At 34.2% G+C, this 21771-nt stretch overlaps 1 protein-coding gene across 1 annotated transcript in view; it reads right to left on the reverse strand.

Annotated features, from left to right (window-relative positions):
* The window catches only part of LOC119642492 (odorant receptor 42a-like), a 47943-nt gene extending 27188 nt beyond the window's left edge, over positions 1–20755 (reverse strand). The window contains exon 1 of the mRNA XM_038041634.1: positions 20463–20755. Coding sequence (XP_037897562.1) covers positions 20463–20755 — 293 coding nt within the window. The remainder of the gene's footprint in view (positions 1–20462) is intronic.
* Between the last annotated feature and the right edge of the window lie 1016 nt (positions 20756–21771).

Consider the following 21771-nt stretch of genomic DNA (forward strand, 5'->3'; position numbering starts at 1 on the left):
CCGTACTGTACTCAGTACCACAGAAATCATCTCTCATCTCCTCTCCTATTTTATTACAGTATACAAGAAATCATCAAAGGATTTCAGATTCGTTAACAATGCATTCCAACATCGACCTCCAAGATTCTTCTGCTGCTGATGAGTTAAAAATACTGTTAAAAAAATTTCACTTTTCTAAGATAGGACTTGTACAACTAGATCGTGGATATTTTTTTCAAGAGAAATACACTTCAAAGTTCTTTTATTTACAATTATATTCCTTACGAGTAGGATTATTCACAATCTATTTTTGACAATACTTTCGACTGCTCAACTCAAATATTCTTTTTCTACTCGATCTGCTTTCCGCATTTGTATTTATATACATTTTTGCAAGCATGTTACTGTTACCTAAGTTCATGGCTTCATTTTTAATCTGTTCACCTTTTCCGCTACTCGTTTTTCTCGGACGGCAGCTGCATGACGCGCCTGACCTTGGCTTTGCATGCGAATATGCATTTGGTTTTTCCCTCTTTAGGGGATTTATTATTTGAGAAAATTAATTAGTTGGAATGAACTGGATTTGGGATTTCCATAACAGTAGGTTAACATGAAAGGGCTTTTACTTGATCTTATTATTATTATTATTATTATTATAAATTTAGCCAGAGAATAAATTCTAAGACTAAAGTCTTAAAGCACCAGCATCTAGGGCTATCGGCTTTTTTATTAAAAAACTCTACCGCACTTGAGGTTTGAACCCACGACTATTGAGTTGCTAGTCGAGACTCTTGCTTATTCGGCCACTCAGGCGGATACTTGATCTGAAAATCTGTAGTTGCTCTATTAAAAGGCTGGGATTTCGAAACCGCATGATTTTGAAGAGATAGATAAGCGAAATAAATGTTAGGTAATTCGGAATGGAGAATTTTAAAGAGAATGAAGGAGAATATGTGGTCCGCATGAGTAGACGAATAGGGAAAGCATCGCGACTAAGAATTAAGCTGGAATTGTCGAGGCTTTAAATCTCGAGTGCGATAGAGTTGTCGGCATATGCTGTAAGCCTTTAAACCCAGACTGTAAATTTATTTACAAAATATACAGATAATAAATAAATAAATAAAATAAAAGGATACCTTTTAATGACACTTTATAAAATCCGCTTATAACGATGGGCAAAAGAAACATTGTTCAAAACATTTCATAAACATATGCGTGAAAATAAACAATTATTAATTAGTAACTTATAAATACAAAATGTAAAAAAATAGGAGCAAAAAAGTAATGTACGAATGTTGACAAAATTTGTTTTTATACGAGCAAAAAATGTACAGCTTGCTTTTTTCGATTTGTGATAAATTTCGATGTATGCAGGAAAAAGAGACATGCATAAACGAGCGTATACCAATTATATTAAAAAAATTGTGTATAATATGAAATGCCAATGGAAAATATTATCTAAGAAAAGTCCATAATTGTAATAAACTCCAATCCACTTAAAGAACATTTCGTACAATTTCATTTACTAGTAACAATATACCTGAAGGCTTGTGCATGACGGCACATGGTAAAAAGTGATATCAAATTATAAATATGTATAGAATCTACTTAATTGCCACATTTTAATTAAAAGAGAGAAGCGAAAATCGAATAGTTCCTAGTCGAAATAAACTGAAAATTAATAGTAATTATATATGATTGTGTGCGCGTACCGACAATGATATTAAAACAGATTTTGTCACTAAATTAACTTCTAACCATTGGAATGCATGTAATAATTATGCGAATTAATAATACATCATCGTATCTGGTAATAATTTAGTCCTTATAAAGTTGCAGTAACAATAGCAGCCTGTACAATATAAAAATCAACTATAGCATCTACATCAGCATAAACAATATCTATCGCAGCGCAACCATCATCATCTCTTCTTTGCTTTCATTCCAGAATTTTGTGTTGTTGTTTGTTAAATACGAAAAATATCAGAAGTTCTTAAAACATTGAACATTATATAAATGAAAATATGTAATATACTATTATTTTAAGATTACATATCCATCGTTTTATATTTCTGAACGTTCAGCAGAGTCGTCCCTTTTTTTATTATTGAATAAACATATTCCAAAGGTTCTGTTAAAGTAAAAAAAAATTAAATTTGTCTTTTTCTTTTAATTAGAAGAAAGCAAATCATGGGACGATGGAGACAGTAGGTAGAACAGGATACGGAGTGCCGCTGTTGATCGCCCCGTCCGATGCTTTGATGAACCCAACTGTAGGATAAAATTTGAAGTCCCATTTTTTCTGAACTAGCTAGCTTGTAAATACCACGTGGGTCGACACTTTTACAGTAAAAGAATTGACAGATTGTGTTCTTTATATTAAAATTGCGCCCAACGTGGGGCACGAAAAAAATTAAAACGCCAAGGATCAAACGACGAACACAGTCTCTCTAAAGTGGAAAAGTATTATCCGCACATGGAAAAAAGAAGGGGAATTTAGTTGATTTTTAACACAAAGTTCATTAACAGCGTTTATTTCTACCTCAGTACTATATCTGATTTGGGGAACATGCGCCACATTTGTTTAGAAGTAGCATTTTCGAAGACGTTAGAATACACTTGATTCCTTTCCTTTCTCATTAAATACTTCATCCTATTACGCAACTTGAAATACATTCGTCAGTCAATAGCACCAAGATATTGTTCATAGGTAATGTCTCTTAAGGATCGTTTATACAAGATTTTATGTGAATGAGACCAGTTAAGAATTACCATTACCAAATAAATGTGTAAAATCACGAATAAAATGTAGCCCCAAGCTCACTAACGTCTTTAAAATCACTTTATCATCTCTTCTGATTCTTCATTTGAAGTGTAGTGGCAATAAGTAGACGTCTAAACATACGCTTTGTTTCTTCTCATTATATGCCATTATATATGTCTTTCGTAGCAAGCATTGAATTGTGCCTTAGTTCTTTGTAAATACTCCTACTATGTTTTTCTTCGTTGCCTACAAACAGGCGTTTTGCTCATTATAAACATATACTTTGTTTTCCTATAAACATGCAATTTATTTCTGAGTACCTTGCTTGCTATTGAAAAAAACATTATGTATATATTTAATAATCTTATGTTCAAGTGTTAACGTAATAATCTCATATTTTATAAATATTCTTATACTTCCCAAAATGTTTAAACCTACCCTTATTTCTGTATGTATTCAGTTACTAATACTTTTCTATTCTCATATTTATTGGTTGTTCAATTTTTTTTGTACATATGCTTATAATCCTATACCTACACATGCACTTGTTTTTATATATCAATTGAATTATTACCAGTTACGCCTTTATTAAGGCTTAAGAGTCACTCATAGTCATATAATGTTTTGTTACCTATTGAAAGCATCCATACTGCTAAAGCATCTTTAGAGCTTTAAGCAATATTGAAACGTTACAGCGATCGCGATGGCAACTATAAAAGCGCGATGCTCAACACAGTCGATCTTACAGTTGTGGTGCGACAGCCAAAATGTACCGGAACGCAGGAAATAAAAATTAACAAGGTAAGGTTCGCGAGTTGTCATATCGCTGTGCTGATTTTCGGTCCTACCGAAAATTTCCGAACTGCCTTAAGTATGGTGGTCTTAATCTTAACATTGCCCATCTGAACTTCCAGATTATTAATCGCTCTAATAAATCCACGAAACAGGTTGAGCTTGGTAATCTTCTCGAGGGCAATATGTTTAATATTTTTACCGTAAGTCAAACTTGGCTAATGGACTACGTTTTCGACGCCGCTGTTGGTTATAATTTATCGGTCAATGACCGGCCAGTGTCGAAAGTCAGCAAAGAATAATAAATTGGTGGTCGATGTCGATTTGGCCAGAGGACATATATTTGCGATTTATTGCACCCTGATAAAGCCTTTAACGTACGAGCCGCATGTGCTCTGAAGGTGTGCTCTGTTGTAGACATAATTGTTCACCGACTAATTTTAATATTCGGCAAAGACCTACTTCACTTATCCATTACTTTTTCATAAGTGCGAATCTCGCTTCTCTACAATATTATCAAGCTGTTGCCCCTGCTTTCTCGCGATAATCTGATTATCACTTTTGGTCGATGTCATCAGAGTTGGACATGAAGTTTGTTATAAAATTTTAACACGTACATTGTTAACGCAGTCATGAGTCATTTACCAGGAATTGACTTTAGTCCATTATATTTTCCACATTGAGTGGACTTTCAACTTGACTTTCTAACCAATATACAGCACAACATCCTTCGTCTTATACCCGATTCTAAATATTCGTGAAGTAGCGATATCTTAAGTGGCCCAATTTACGTGACATCTCCTTATGAACAATATCTTCGATCCCTTGCTATTATTAGTTGGCGATACTATTGTAAGTTGCGTGTGCTGATTTTTTCGAAAATGTTAATTTTAAACAAATGTGGCACATGCTCCGTAATCATGGGATATACTAGTAATGATCCTAATAAAGCAGATGTAGATGCTAATAATAAAATTTTTGTGCAAAATCGACAAAATCCTTTCCTTTTTGGCATGTGCAGATAACGCTTTAGAGAGATTGTAACGAGTGTAATCTTTTTCACAAGATAATTTTCGACCGATTGGTATCCCTATCTGCCTCTCCAAAGTTACAGAATTATCTTGATGGAATAACATGATTCATTCTTGTGTAACCGTAATGTCGAAATCCAGTTCAGCTTTCGGCCTATATGTTGCACTCCGAAACTTTAATATCAATGTTAATGTGATCTAAGGAAACTACTTGATAGAGTCTCGTGCACAGGCCTTTATTAACAAATTGTGTGATAAATTCAACTTTCCTGGAAGTGCTTGTAAGCTTATATGGTCGTATATTTCAGGTCGTAAACAGCCTGTTTCCGTAAATGTCTTTAACTCCTTGCTCACTGAGACTACTTCTGGTGTACTACAAGGTTCAATTTTAAGGCTTCTACTATTCAATCTCGTCGCAAATAATCTTAGGGATTTGATTCGTAACGATTTCACGTTTTTGCGTACGCAGACATAGGGATAATGCAATTAATTTGCATTCGTTCGAAAACAATATTAACGAATCATTAGCAACGGTTAACTATTGAATGGCAGATAATGTGGTTTACATTAACTCCAGTAATACTAAACCTTCATTCTTTAATTCCTCTTTGTATATAACGTAAAACTTAGAGACACCATCTCCTCCTTCGTTGAGGTAGCTTTGGATAACGGTGCTATTGAGAGAATGTACATAATGCGAACATGATTGGGATGTCAGGGACGTCAATAACTATTAGGGCCACTAAAGGTTGCCCTCAAGGAAGAGCACTCTCTCCTCTATTTTTGATGTAAGCTATAGACGTCCGCGAACAGACTTAGGGTAGGGTGTCGGTCGGTCCGTGTCAGCCAAAGACATTGCAGTAACGGCATCCTGTTATGCGAAATCGCGTGATTTTGCGGTTTTTTCCCTTTTTTTTTGCAAGAGTAGCGGCTAGCCGCTATGTAGCGATGCAAACAAAAAAAGGAGAAAGAAAAGAAAAAAAGGAAAAAATCATGTGAGGGGATAGTTTTAAGTTGAGTTTGGTTCTGGGAGAGATGAAGTGTAGACGTCAACGAGTGCGCTTGCTTTTCTATTGTTTTTTGATTGTATGGCTGAGCTCTGGCTGTTTTTTCTTTTTTTGAAATATGAGCTCAGACTGAAAGTTGACCATTAAAAATATCAAAAGAAAAGAAATAAATAGAAAAATACGCGAAAGAAAAATTTTATGCAATTGAAATTTGAAATAAATTAACTCGGAAAACATCGAAATTCAAAAAAAAGGATAAATTTTAATTAAAACCTTAAAGTAAAGCAACAAAAGCGACAATAACAACGTTTTTTCTTCTGTATATTTTTTTACTTGGCTAGTGCTAATAAATTTGATGTGCCCACACACGGATTATAAAATTAACAGTAGGAAGAAACAGTGGAGAGAAGATCGTACATCGTCAAGCGATGATTAGAGATTCATTACGACAACAATTTTGAAAAAAAAATATTTTCTTTCGGGATTTGTATGAAGTTCCTTTAAAATCAAAACTGAATAAATTAAAGATATACAGAAATATACTGTAAAAAAAATTGAAAATATTAGATTTGGGAAAGTGTGTAGAAGTGATTTCGCAAGAGGAAAATATGCTCACTTAAGGAATCAAAACTCCAGGTAGTTGCTAAGAAACTCGACGGTGACATAAAAAGTTCCTCGTAATGTTAATAATTGCTTAAACTAGTAATATTTCGCAACAAGGATTCAAACCATAAATTTTTATTGAGAGCCTTGCCGAAATTTTCAATAGTTCTGTTTTTATTAGTTGTAATCTCTGCATTTATGAAGAATAAAAGCCCTACACTCACATGCAAAAGCAAAGTAGTTACTCAAAAAGAAAAAAAAAACACGTTCAAAATAAATAACAAAAATGAAAACCAATTACGTAAAAGTGGAAACAAAAAAAAAGCCTAACTGGGATTATTGCTTTTCCTTTTCTTTAAGTTTTGCAAACCTACAAAATTCTCCAAAATAATCAATCAATAGCGTGAAAAACAAGTGAAAGCAAGAAGGAATTGTGCAAGGAAAACGAAGTGAAGGGTATACAAATTCCTTTCTTTAAGTAAATCATTTGTAAGGGAAAAAGGGGGAAAAGAAAAATTGGTTACCTTAATCAACAAACAGCAAAGAATAATTGTTTAAAAATGTTCAGATAAAGCATATAAAAGCTGTTTCGTGCCACGTAAATAGATAAGAAAAAAAAAAAGAACGAATAGTCGATCATATTTACAAGAAATTAAACACGAGATGAGAAGTTTTTGTGGATTGTTTTGCTATGTTTCTTTCTGAATAAAAGAAAAAAAGGAGTGTTTCTAAAGCGTGTTTTTTTGCTTATATTTGTTACCTTGCCTTCACTGAGCAAATAGGGCAATTATAATTCAATAGAAGCAAAAAATAATAATAATAATTCAATAGAAGCAAAAAAAAAAGAAAAGAAAAAGCTTTGGAGAAGTATAATTTGATAAATCGAAAGCAAAAAAATGTAAACAATTGAAAGCAGTTGAGAAAAAAAAAGAGTTAACAAAAGCTCAACTAATATTGGCGGTGTCAGAAGAAAAAAAAATCGAAATTATAATTTAGAAAAGCTTCGCAATTTTGTTCTTTTGTTTATAAAAAAAAAACAACGGTGAAGAACATTTGAAGGCTGGGAAGTGTGTTTTTGTGACGTCAGATAACTAGGTTTAGACAATGGTAAACTTTCGCTCAAATTAAAGGTGGAAAAGAACACTGTTGGATTCACTTGATTGATGGAAGTGGTGATTTTTATACGCATAGCCTCAAGATAAAAATTACCTACATGTGGCTTGCCATTGATGCTGTTTGAAAATTTGTAATTTTGCCACGGGATAACCACGAATAAAATTGTGTTCTCAAGTTTCATCATCCTCTTCATCATCAGATATACGCCACATGTCATCAACAGCGAACAACAGATATCAACAGCGACCACCGATTATTATTAAGTTTGAACCGAACTTTGACAAACCTCAACTATGTCCAAAATGAGATATAATTAATTTTTTGAATACTATTCTGCTAGTGGTATTTTGAAGCGTATTATGGAAGTGGTATCTGGTGGTAACTCTCTTGCTGGCAATGTGATCGAAGGCATACATAACAGTACGTGAGAATAATACATTATTCGCCATAGTGGCTAAGCAGGCTAAATATCTCGTCTAATAACTCAACTAACGTGGGTTCAAATCTCAAAGGCGGTACATTTTTAATAAAACCAGTAACCACAGACTTATTATTTATTATTATTTATTTATTTATTTATACATGAAATTCAACTAAGCTAAATTAACAGTCGAATTCAAATGAATCTTAATAGTAAATCTTAGACTAATTACTTTAAAAACTAGTATTCAATATATAGGAAGATAAGAAAGAACAAAGTAACTTAAAATAATAATTCATGTATAAATAAATAAGAAAGAAAACAACATGTATACAGCTAGCGCAAAAGCACACCCGCAGCAAGAACAGATCCAGGTTGCAAATGAACCCCTAAACGATCGCAAACATGCATAACCTTGGCAACCGACTACCTTAACAACACAATATTACTTAAAATAAGAAATGAGATATTAAGAATGAAACGTTAGTTTAAGTACGACATAGGTAAATCGCCCGTATTAGGCAAAGTTGCTTTAATAGACATTAAAGAACCCGATATTAAGAATGAGTGATAGATCTCATTTATTTCCTGCAAACAACTCTGAGCGGACTAAACAGCTCATAATTGTATTTACATTGACTAAGCCTAATAAGTATAAAATTAGAGAAGCGCTTACAGACATTGAAGTTTATCTAACCAAGTAATGCGGGGGAGTCTATAGTACTATTTATTACTTTGATTAAGAAGGAAATGCCAAGAATAAATATACGTTTTTCAAGTGATGGCAAGGATAACAGAAGCAACCTATTTTCATATGGGGGAAGAGAAGCAATCGGGTTCCAACTCAAATTTCTAAGTACAAACAGCAAGAACTGTTTTTGAACAGATTCAATTGAAACTACACAGCACCTATAGGAAGGAGACACAACAGAGGCATACTCAAGTATTGATCTAACCAAACACATGTACAGCCTTTTCTTAATGCAGGGATCATCAAGCTCTTCAGACTACCTCTTTATAAAACCAAGCGTGGACCAAACTTTCCTCAACTAGAGTTCTTACTGCTAGTTAAAACGTAACCGTTGATCAAATAGAAAGCCTAAATCTGTGAACGAATCGACGTCCTCCAACTTGTGCGAATCAATGAAACACTGAGTTCTTGAGAAAAAAACCTTCTTATACTTATTTAGATTTAGTTTCATAAAATTCAAGAAGCATCGTGCAACCAAATTATTTAAGTCAATTTGAAACTGACGTGATTGCGATTCTATGGAAGAAAACAGTTTCACGTCATCAACATACCATAAGATCTGGCTGGATTTAATCACCGAGGCCAGGCCATTCATGTATAAGTTAAATCGATCCTAAGTGGCTGCCTCGAGGTACGCCAGACATCACGCGGACGTTATATGGTGATGAAGTTAAACAAAACCCTGAATGATCTATTATGCAGATAAGAGCTTACCCATTTCACTAAATAAGAAGGGAAACCATAGACTTGGAGTTTGAAGATCAGTAAGTTATGTTTAACCAAATCAAACGCTTTACTAAAATCAGTGTACATGACGTCAGTGGGAGAACCACTAGAAAAGGCCTTGAAAACATGACTAGTAAATTCTAATAGATTGGTGACCATAGACCAAACCTATTGAAAACCATGTTGAAATGGAGAAATATACGATTTGATGACAAAGACTCGAACTGTTTAGGTAAGACAACCAACTTGGCAATGCCTCTGTAGTTTCAACGAGTTATCTACTTCCACTTTTGTGAATAAGAATTAGGAGACTACTCTTCCACAACCCAAAGGGAAAAGACCTAAATTCAAGGACTGGTTGAAAATCTTTGAGATAACAACACATTGCTCGAGAACCAATGATTTAAGTACACAAGATGGAATTCCATCGGGTCCAGGCGCACAACTATACTTTAGAGAGCTCAACCCCTCTAAAACGTCTCTTCCCGAAATGGCCAAATTGGGAATTGAAACCGAATTAGTTACCGGAAAAGGTTAGCTTGCAGTTAAATCGGAATTATAAGTCGGAAAATTTCATCGGAAGAATTCAGCAAAGAGATTTGAGGTTGCAATATCATCCGAGGACTCAGAGCCATTGAAAGAAATATGCGAGAGATTTGTGGAGACTTTTCCCTTGAGTTAACAAACTAAAAAATGTATTTAGGATTAGCTAACAGTGAGGACTTTATAAACTGAAGGTATTTACAATAATATTGGTGATTGAGGAAATTATATCTATGACTTGCAGCTAAATAAGCGAAATAGTCGCAAGCATTCTTTTCGAAAATTTTTTGAAAGGTTTTTTTTTTGTATTCCTGCAATACTTAATTGTCTAATTGTCAGTCTTTTCTGAAAACCTGGAACGAATTATGGAAAAGTTTCGACGAATGTAGGTCAGGGTTTAACCAAGTTTCAGTGAATGTCAAACCACACGCCAACCAGCTGGAGAAGAAGATGAGTGCTGAACAACACGATACTCATCGAACGTAGTCTTCATTTTTTCGAACTTAGCACACAAGGAGCCAAGATTTTTGTTCAAAATTGAGAAACTATTTCTCGTCTCCGTGAAGAGTTTATAGAAATCGTTGCCCCGCTTCCTAGAATTAAAAAGCGACTACAACGCACGCGCAGATTTACTTCTATGACTAATTTGATTATTACAATAGTAATAATAATATATTATCTTTTCTTAAAAAGTTAAGATAAGGCATTATCAGTAAAACAACCGCCAAAGAATTCGCAATTCTACAGCATAACTGGAAGATACGAAGCCGTCGTTCTAATTGCAAGTTACGTTGCAATGCGTAGCTTACAACAGAAATCTAAGGGTTTTGAAATGCTTTGGGAAATAAAACAAAAGCAGATGGAAGAAGTCGTGGAATAGAAAATATGCGTTGTATATAGTCAAAGAAGTAAAAAAGTAATCTTAACATATTCGGGATGAATATCATTTTATCCAATTGCAAAACATTAAATGGATAGGAAACTCGCGGCAACATATGAGTGTACAAAGTCTAAGCACTTTAGTCCAGTCTGTTGGCTACTTACTCATTATGAAAGGTGGCATACCTTCGTTTGCAATCTTGACGTTGAGTCCGTCACAATTAGCCCAAAATTTTGAGGTACAAAATTTTTATTAGGACGCCACATATTTTCCACACTCACATTTGTTTTATTTCACGAAACTGCTCTAGTTATATGGTTTTCACGGCCTACAAACCTCTCATGTTTTTCCATTAAACGTTTAACAGCACGAAAATATATGATATCATTAGCTGTATGCTTGAATATTTTGGTGAATAAAGTGAATTTGCTCCTTCGACGAGGAAATAAATGAACCTTCAGTAAATAAAAAAAAACTTGATACCTTTTTTGTTCTTTCTCGGTTAATGATGGCATAGAAAACGAATAACATTACAACATTAAGAACACATTTGAGCTTTAAAAATGAAAGAAAAAAACTTAAGAAGATAGGTGTTCAAATGACAAAAGTTAAGCTTGTTTATATTTGCTTGCGGAGATTTCTTAGCAGATCAAGCAATGTTCCAGTGGAACTTGGACGAATTTCAATCATGGAATCCGCTAAGGCATAAAAGCATATGACAGTATTACGATGCCACACTGAAGAAGGAAACAAAATTACAGTGAAGTACCATAATGAGCACAAACTTATATATGCAAGAAAAAAATCAATTTTGCAATGGACAACGGTAACTTACGTCGTAACTTATTTTTGCTTACGCTCTTGCATATTATAGATCGAGGTTATTTGCTAATTTAGGTGATAGTAGATTGTGTTAAACTATATTATAAGAATTAGAGTAAAACTTTCTATTACTAGAAACATGCAATGTTTGCATAAGTTAAAGTAACAAGAATAAAGTAAAATAAAACAGAGCAAAGCAATAGTGCTACAGAAACATAAATTATAGTAGTAGAAATTATAGTTGTAGACAAGAATTATATAGAAAAATAAAAATCATAATTAGAATATATGAATGCGTATGGATATATTATTTACTTAGCCATGACTGCCAAAAAACCAATGGAATTTCTTCAGTCTTCTACTGAAACCAGCAAATCTCTGTTTTCTAATCCTACGCAAACAACTCCACAATTCACGAACCACCATTGGACAAAAAGGGTATATTCATTTTGTCCAAACGTTTGCAACGCACAAAAGAACATTTCAGAAAGTATATATAAAGAACATATTCTTGATGAGTACCGAAGGTGGATATCATAAAAGCTAAGGTATTAGGTTCAATTTTGGGAAAGGATCTCGAAGTTATTGCAAACAAGTTGCTGTTAAGAATCGATTACGTCAATCAAAGGAAACTGGGAATAGCTCTATTTTCAAAAGCGATTAAGTGGGCTTACCATTCATAAAATGCAGCCTTAAGCAATTTTATACACGCAAGTCTTTTTTTATACGGTAGATGCATTTCTTAGAAATTCGTGCAAGAAATACCGTGTTAAAAATACATGCGACGTATGATAAATTTGATGTATGAAAATACAACATATATATAAGCCGTGCAAAAAAAATAATAAGGAAATCGATATTACATACTTATAAAACAAAAACCATTCATTTTCATATACATGCATTTAACCATATCAAACTTAGTGCACAGTGAAGATTCAGTTCATAAATATACGAAAAGTTAAATTGGAATTAGGAATAAAAATCAATTTCCCATCTATTCATAGAAGATATGTCGGGTACGGCTACCACAACTAAGGGGTTTGATTTAAATGAAGAATTTCGTTCATTATTAACGGCTAAGTAGCAATAGAGCAAGTCACTAACATACGGCATAAATCTCTCAATTATACTTGTTGCTCTATACATAAATTTCTGTCAGACTTTGTCAGAATTAGAGGTATAAATTATTTTAATTTGTGCTAAAACAAAAAAATTTTCTAAAAAAGTATATTTGTGAACAGTGTTATTTCAAAATTGTAAAAATGAGTTGAGAATATTTTGATTTAAAATAACGGTGGTCGATATACAAGATTGAGCTCGAATCAAACTTATTTACTTGTTGTTGATTTTGTATTGATTTGTTGATCGTATATATATCGTATTTGATTTTTACATTCACTACAAAAAAATATATGCTACTTTTCTTTATAAGCAAGGACCACTCTTAATGTAGGTCGAAGTTAATAAGTGTGTTTTTATGTATATATATTTGGTTTTATTTAGAACAATGAACAATCTAATAGGGCTGGCAGTCTCCTACAATCCAATCGATTAACGTTACTGTAGGATACAAGACTTCGGACCGCTTTTAACTATTTCAATAAACAGAAATCTTAAGGGATTACCATAGCTTAAAACTTTAAATATCAACATAGAAAGTAGAAAATTACAAGTAATAAAAAAGAAGAGAGGAGCATGAGAGGCATTTACAGTAGATTTTACATTATAAGAGAGATTATTCCATATCTTGGCAGCGTTAACAAAGAACAGCCTTGAAGGCGTGGAATAGACATGTTCTCGCAAAATAAGATTCATAGTTCTTTTAGATCTAGCAAACATCAACTTGTCGTAGAGACTTGACGCGGCGCGTACAAGTAATCTTGCGAATAAAAACAAGAATTCGTGCCTCTAGGTATGAATTCAAATCTAATTCGAGAATTGTCAATGACAATTGAAATATATGCTTCCTCTTGTTAAGCACGCATCTAGTATACCCACTTATGGCGGTGATTTGTTTTTGGGACTGTAATCGTCCGTATACGTTAGCGCTTTAATATATGAGAAGCACTATGAAGCATTTAATGAGATTCGGCTTAGTTTCACTAGTTGTATACTCTATTTTCTAATTGACGTGATCAAGAATTAAGCTTGAACCCAAGATTGGAAACAAGACTGACAATTTCAACCTCAGTACTAGTCATTACTAGTCTAAGTAGACAAGCAAGATCCAGTGCATTGAGTGATATAGCAACACTTTTTGTTTAACATAAACGTTGATTGTTTCCATTGACTCAAGGGATAATATTGCATACATTACGATTTAATTATTTGACAAAGTCCTCAACAAGATCTAACGGCGCTGTAAAATATTTTTGTGCGTCACCAGCATATACGATATGTCACGATTAAAGGAATTAAGGCAAAGAATGCATGTGGTATTATGTTTTAAAAAATATTCATTTAGATCATCGAAACCAATTTCACAGGCGTGAGAACCCCAATTTGTTGCAGACGTTTCCACAATCCATTAGATAGAATAACATTACGCAATTTTTTAGCATAATGGGTATGTTATTGTGATGTTTACAAAAAACTGATCAACTTGTAATGCCCGGACAATCCTTTTAGATTTCGTAGGCTTTACCGCGATCTATATACAATCAATTGCAAACCACGTTTTTTGGAGCTAATTTTGCACCTCCTTATTGGAACATAATCTTTGTACAATTTTGAAATATTCAAGGTAAGAAAAGAGACCTAGGTCGCTGAATTTGCGTAAATATTTCCTACCTTCCCAACATAGATTAGAGGCACTGGGAATCCGATTTAAGTTGAACAAATTTGAAACCCCATAGGTAAAACACTGTTCATAGTTATTGCCCGATATTTGAATATTATGCAATAGATATAATATGTAAATTTTATACTAAATATTATGCTATAAACTATACCTCGTGACCAGAAGAAGGTCCTAAAGGATACTGATCACTGTGTAAAGCTGCAGAAATATGAGAAACGCAAAAAACGTCTAACGGAAATGCATTACAGTTTCGATCAAAGAAAGTAGGGCGAATAAATATGTTTTGATAATAAGTGGAAAATTCTTATACGTAGTTTGTGAAAGAAATCGACTATGCTGTAGTTTTTATTCGGATTGTACATACAAACAATAAGGCATTTTTAATTATTGGCAGCAACAATATAACAATATTCGTGTTAAATACAACATTGACTTTTAAATCGTCCTTGACGTAAAGACTAATACCACCACATCGCGAATCCAAGATTGTCTTGATATTAACGTCAATAAAACATTTACAAGAATTATTCGTTTTTTGCTCAATAAAGACTGTACAGTCGCACTTTAATTTTGGAGCATTTCTTATTTCATATTCTACACTCTTGCTATGAATGAAAGAATTTTCATCCGCAGGTGCTACATTTTTTTTGCGTTGTTGTGATTTTTTTGTGTGTAAGCCGAATTGCGATGCGTACTGTAGGTAGCGTGCAGTAAGCTCTTATACGGCCAAATTTTTCACTGAGGTAGACTCTATTCCGATTTTACGGTGCAGTGCAGTAGATATCATAAGTTATAAATCGAGTGTTTTGTTGAATTTGTTTTAACCAAATTTTATTTTCTTCCGGAGAAGTGCTTGTACGATTTTTTTTAACTTATTTGCAGTTCTCAATCAGCATGTGCAATAATGTTTATTATTGATGACGGGATACTTAGCTCCTTTCTGATAGTTCACTTCTGTGTATGACTGCACCTTACATTCCTCGATAGAACATCCACGAAGAGATATCACGTCTCTTCTGCCATATAAGCTTCGCTAAACTGTTAACGCCATCGCTCAATTCCTTTTCACGTATACTCAGCGGCGGGACTAATCGTTAAATCTTCACACTACCTACATTAAAACAGTCATTTTCATTCTCGCCGCAGCACAACAGAGAAAACCAAATGCTGTTCTTCGTATTTGACGCTCTTCATTTGATGCGGGGCTACGCTTTCTTTTAACTTCCATATATCTGTCAATAGCGGTTCAGACTTTGACTATTATTTTAGACATAACTCCGTAAAGTGCTTTTGTCGACTGGTTTATGTGTTTAATAAATTTTACTTTATATGTTTGTATTAACATTTTTGATGTCAATTGGCTTTCTTTTGCTAGAAAAACAGTATGCTTCAAGTTTATATTGATTGTACGCATTGCTTATGCTTCCAATGAATGAGTGCCTATAGTCTCTTTGCAAAGAACACATTGTGTTCAGAAATATATTTTAAGTATAAACATATGTGTATTTAGATTGTACATATGTACATTCTTGTATGGGAAGTCCCTATCGTGACCAACAGTGTGCGTAAAAACTCTTATTTTACATTATATAATAATTTGGAGATATTTAGAGTACAGAGTTCAGAATTATTCAGACTAAAGAATTCACAATATAAAGAGCGTTCCTTTAATTTCGAACAGAAAACAAACCTTAAGCCCGCCCTTATCTTAGGTATTTTGCAAAACACGTCTTCACTTCGCAAACGTAGACCTTATAAAAATAAAACATTTTATAATTTTGTTGTGAGTGCCATATTATTTAATATTTAAATTTATGACTGGCAGCAAGCTCACTAATACGGACAGTATTCGAAATTTTGGTTAACAAAGTGTGCAATTACCCCATATTTATCAAACACAAAATCCATTTGCTCACTTTTAATACGATTTTTAACAGTTTTTTTTAAGAGTTAATCCTAAAAAATAAAAACGGCAAAAATAAGAAGTTGCCATAAATAAACAAGAAAAGGAGTTAACACAATTTAAAGTGGCTAAATATGGGTAAAAATCACTTCAAAAAAAACAGACAATGTTCTGTGTGCCAAGATAAACTTAATTTCAAAAAGAAACAAATTGCCGTGGAAACACAGGATTCCAAAAATTAATTAATTAATTCTTTAGGCAGAGAAGTAAATTCCACGACGAAGCTCTTAAAGCACAAGCTTCCTAAGGCTATCGGCTTTATTGAAAACTCTAAAGCACTTGAGATTTGAACGCAATATTATTGAGTTCTCAGTCGAGACCATTTGTCTAAAGAGGAAAAAAATTCAACCACGGCAAAGCAAACAAATATTTATTTATGTAATTTATTTAATGAAACTTATGTAACCTCGAAGCCAATAAGCCCTATTATGACAGATTACAACGTAGGTGCAATAATAAAGTACCATTATATAAAATGTGCTTAACCAATCTAAAGGAGAATAAAAGAAAATTGAAGGTAAAGACAATCAAAAAAATAAAAGAAAAAGGAGACGGGAGAAGAAGGTAACTAAAGTAGTATGAAAAGGAAATAACACACGTTACAACCACAACAACATTCCAGTACAAAGTAACTTGCTAATCTCATTATTAGCGGCGAAGGTTAAAAATATACGTTTATAGGTGACATAACAGCATCTAAATTCTCGCTACTTCCGAGGCAGGATAATATAATGTAGACGTTAAGGAGAAGTCAAACTTTAATAAAATTGGCGAAAGAACAACTTAGAACATAATCTTAGATATCCTCATACTGCTTCAAGGAAAATACATATCTACATAATAGTCTTAATTTCCTCAGCTCTGAAGGTTTCGTGGAACTATAAACTTCTATAGCATAAACTATATGTGGCATAATCACCGCTCTAATTTTGACTTGTATGGATATATGGACATTCAAAGAATAAAACTTGCTAAGTAGGAAATTGGTGCCAGAGCACCGGGAGTCAGCATCAAAGCATAACTTATTATCGATAATCACCGCCAAGTATTTCAAGCCATTTGCCATTTCAACATTGACACCACCTGCCCTTAAGTCAAAATGCAGATGTACATTTGCGGGTCGGCATATCGCAAATGGTTTAGCTCAATTCACCTCATTTCCCGTCGCTCAACGAGAAAACCAGTCCAAACGGTAGTCAATCTTAACTTGATATCCCTCCAAATTATCAATATTTCACGCAAATAAAATTTGCAAATCATCAGCAAATGCGTAGTCCTTACACAAAGCTAGAAGAAATCATTCATACACCCGGTGAAGTACAGAGGGCCAAGATCAATCCCTGAGGCGCACTATTGCGCACCTTCAACGGGTCAGACATAATAGCACCCACTGATGCAAATTGTAAACGATCCGAGAGATAGAATTGTACCAGAGCAGCAGCTGAATTCGAAAAGTCCCTCACGAGTTTATAAATCAAAAGTACACGTGACACCCTATCGAGGGGTTTACTTAGATCCATTGATAACAAAACCGAGGTATGCTTATCAATTACCGTACGTCGCATTGAATCCGTAATAGTGCAGAGTAAAAATTGTCAAGATGTCAAATAATTTTTTCCTTAATTATATGTTCAAAAACCTTCGAGAAAATAGGCAAGATTCAAATCCGTTCGAGGGATAATAATATATAATATATAAACATCAATCCATGGAGAAATTAATTTCAAAAACTTAAAAGAGAAACCACACACACCTGACACATTAGATGTAATTTTATCAAATGCCGCTAAAAGTTTTCCCATGTTTGTACCACAAAGGAGAACAGCTTGTAATAGTCACTTAAGCCTGGCCAATATTTAGCAGTGTTTAATTGAATGATGATCAATATCATTCACCTCAGCGGCACCCACACTTATATCTTCAGTATCGTTGAACCTAAGTTGGTGTAATTTACGCCACAGCTGTTTATTGTTTGAACCTCTCTCTGAAAGTCAGCACGTACGCATTTCTTGTGTATTTTATAATAATATATTTTGTGTGTTTATAATATTCCTTTTTGCTCAATAGATCCTCCAATTATCATCATTCTTGTCATCTAGATACGCCTTGTAAGCTAGATTCCGTAGAGAAAGGTAACATTTCACTACAATTAAACCAAGACTAACAATTGACAGCAGCCTCGCGTCTGACTTTGGGTATAATCCCATGAATTAGATCCAAGGGACCATTCAAAATATTGATCTAATGATCCACATCCGAAGTATTGTATATACTATTAAAGTCACATGCGGCAGTCCTGGATCTCAGTGCAGTAGTATGCGTTACGTTATAATCGTAACTTTCCGAAGATTTGCTCACTGTATGGAAGCAAGTATTAAGAGCCACATAGATAAAGGCATGGTGTGAGATACCTGCCACCTGGAATTGCCCAGAAGCTGATAGCTCCATATTGCCTATTAAGAAATAGTCATATAGGGAGGTAGAGCCGCATGTTAAATTATAATGGGTATGAAGAGGGATTGTGAACAACCGACATATTTGGCCGCTGACAGAAGTTAAACGTGAAGGATGACTTCGTACGATTATATCAATTCCAATTGAAATCACCCATAGCGTACTTGATTAAAACGTCAACGACCACGCAGGGAGCAGACATCGCCATGCGGCAAATAAACAATGCCAATTAGTAGTTTACCTCCAGACGACTCTAGTTCGACAAATAGGCTCCGCATTCGCAACAGAAAACCTAAGTGCATTCGAAGTATATTACGCTACACACCCACCCTTCGTCGCGTACCTGTCGTTGCGGCACAAACCATATTCCGGGATTTTCACCGAATTTAACGAAACATATTCCGTGTTGGTCTCCCAACCGCTTTCACAAATTAGATTCCCAATTATAATTTAAACGTTAACAATTGATATGAGTAGTCTTACAGGTGTCGCCAGTGTTACTTAGAAGGAAAAGAAACGGGGTATGATTTTACCTTTTATGAAATTACCTACATTATTATTCGTATTCACAAATGATAGCATTATAATAACAAAACACAGGATGTTAGCGAGAAATTCGAGATTCTAAAAAAACCAAAGGAAAAGCTTCATTTATAGAATAATACAAATGAGCTCCAAATATATAACAGCTTGACTTAAAGTCTATGAAACTTCAGAAGTGTCCGGTGGTACCAGGGAATTTGATGATCAAATCCACACAAGGATGCAGTCGCATTGTCGCTGCGGAACCATTCAACCTTTTAATAATCTTTCTTTTCCGTAAAGCGCTGCAAATTGTTACTAGTTTGTATTACGCAGGAGTTAGGCGATCATCCAATCTGAATTCGACTGTAATTTTCTAAAGTTGAGTTTCATGTATAAATGAATAAATAAATAAATAAATTCCTTTATTTTACACAAATTTTACCCGTGCGAACAAATAATTGAAATTAAAAAGGAAGTCACCAATTGGAGTACTGCGTCATCATCAAAATGCAAGGTATTTCAAAATATACCTGGAGAAACGCTTGAATGAAAATTTTGAGAGTTCTCCGTGAGTACAATATAAAAATTAATGCAACAATTGTTAATTCAAAGCTAAACGACATATCGAGTAATAGCTGTGTGTCAAAGACTAGATTTCAATACAAGAATGACAGATAATAGCGAGAGAAAGTGGACTTGTAAGTCTTATGTGTCCTTAATTATAGAACTGAACTTTATTGATTTTAGGACAACAGTTGCTTACCACTTTAAGAGGATTGGAGGCAACTAAAATAAATACACTTGCCTTAACCCATATAAGAACCATCGCAACCTCCTAGCCGAAAGGGCTCGTGTTACGCCCTAGGCTACTTTTACAATACCCTATTCTCCGCCAACCCGTGATTTTCAATGGGAGACCCCGAAGTTGGATCCGATGACCACTAAGCAGCTTCCCTCAGAAAAAAAAAAATTTCTAATTCACTTTTATATTTTTTTTACAATGAAAATTTTTTACACATCTATTGAGCAAATAGAAAACCTTCTAAAGGTTCACACAAATGATTTAATGACACACTAAATATGGCACGTGTAAGTATTTATAAAAAAGCAAAAAACATAAAATCATATCAGGGATAGTTAACGCGTAATCTTGATGCCGCTGCATTTCACATTGCATTTGTATTTACGGAAGATTCATCCGCGCTGAAGAATTCAAAATAACTGAATAGAGCTACGTTTCCGCCGACGAGATGAGCATACCAGATTTTAACCATTGTATTACACTTTGTGCGTTGCCGTTGTGGTTTTTGCTATAACGCGACGTGTTCGATTTTGTCTTATGGGTGTGTTATACATATCCAGAGTAATGCCTTCAGTACTGTTTGCGGTAGCATCGGCAAAATACTCGTTTTTCTCCTCGTCATTGTAGTCTCTTTTCATCTTTTTGCTGTTATTGAATGCTCTACGATTGAGCACTAAATCTTCATCGACCTCGCCATTGGCCGCTTGCTCAGCACTATTGCCACTGTTAATAGTCTGTTCTCTCTCATCGAAATTTTCTTCTTTATATTTCATGTGCAAATGCTAATCATTTTCAAGTTTAATGTCACTTATCGTGATTTGTCCTTCCTTTTGCTTTTGTCGTTTTATATAATTGCATTTTGAAGACGTAGAAAGACATTGAGTTACGTTACCCGAAAATGTGTAAGTAAGTGGGTTTATATATTTGTCGATAACGTAAATTAAAATAAATATATCGCCAGACACAGATTTTTTCAAAAGTTTCGTCTGCCAAAAGACTATTTTGAATACATTTTAGAAGAAATTTTTACAGGTAACCGTTAGTTGCGCTTTTCGTGCTTTTACGTGCTGTAACAATGATATAAATATACCTAATATTTATTGAAGTGACTGAATGTGGAGCTCACATTTATATTTGAAAGCCCGCACAAAACGAGGAAAGTTTTATAAACCGAAAATATAAGGATAGCCTGAATGGAGTAGTGTCGGGTTAATATCTACAAGTACATATTTTTGCGTATACATATGTATTTATAATATTTTATTCATTACAATTTTGTGGGTGATGCAGCATTTGCTACAGGGGACATCCTAGTGAGGCCTTACTCTGGCGTTCTTTCATCATAAGACAAGGAAACTTTCAGTAGAATGTTATCCCGAGGTTGAAAGATAATCCAAAATGCTTCGTCTCGTTGAAGGGTGCTGTTAAGCCGCATCCAAACGAATTCCTGGTGCAGCAGTGGTAAGAGCCATCTTTGTCTTGCCTAATTTTGTGAAAATGTATGACGGGTCCGCAATGCAAGGTACACGTTCAACTACATTCAAATACACAAAATCAACTTTATTTTGACTGCACGTTTGTCACGCATAACGAAAGCTTGGTGTTTCGCGCATATTTCTACAACCAAAAGATACAAAGGCTTAAGATAGACCCAACATTTTTCTGAATCGATTCAAGCTTACCTGTGCATCTGTCGGTATGCCCGTCCCTCCGTTTAATGTCAGTCCATATATTTTTGTGTTCAACGTACAGGTCGCAATTTTTGCGATTTTTGATTAAATTTAATAAA

This window comes from Glossina fuscipes, unplaced genomic scaffold (assembly GCF_014805625.2).
Source record: "Glossina fuscipes isolate IAEA_lab_2018 unplaced genomic scaffold, Yale_Gfus_2 224, whole genome shotgun sequence".
NCBI classification, from domain to species: Eukaryota; Metazoa; Arthropoda; class Insecta; order Diptera; family Glossinidae; genus Glossina; species Glossina fuscipes.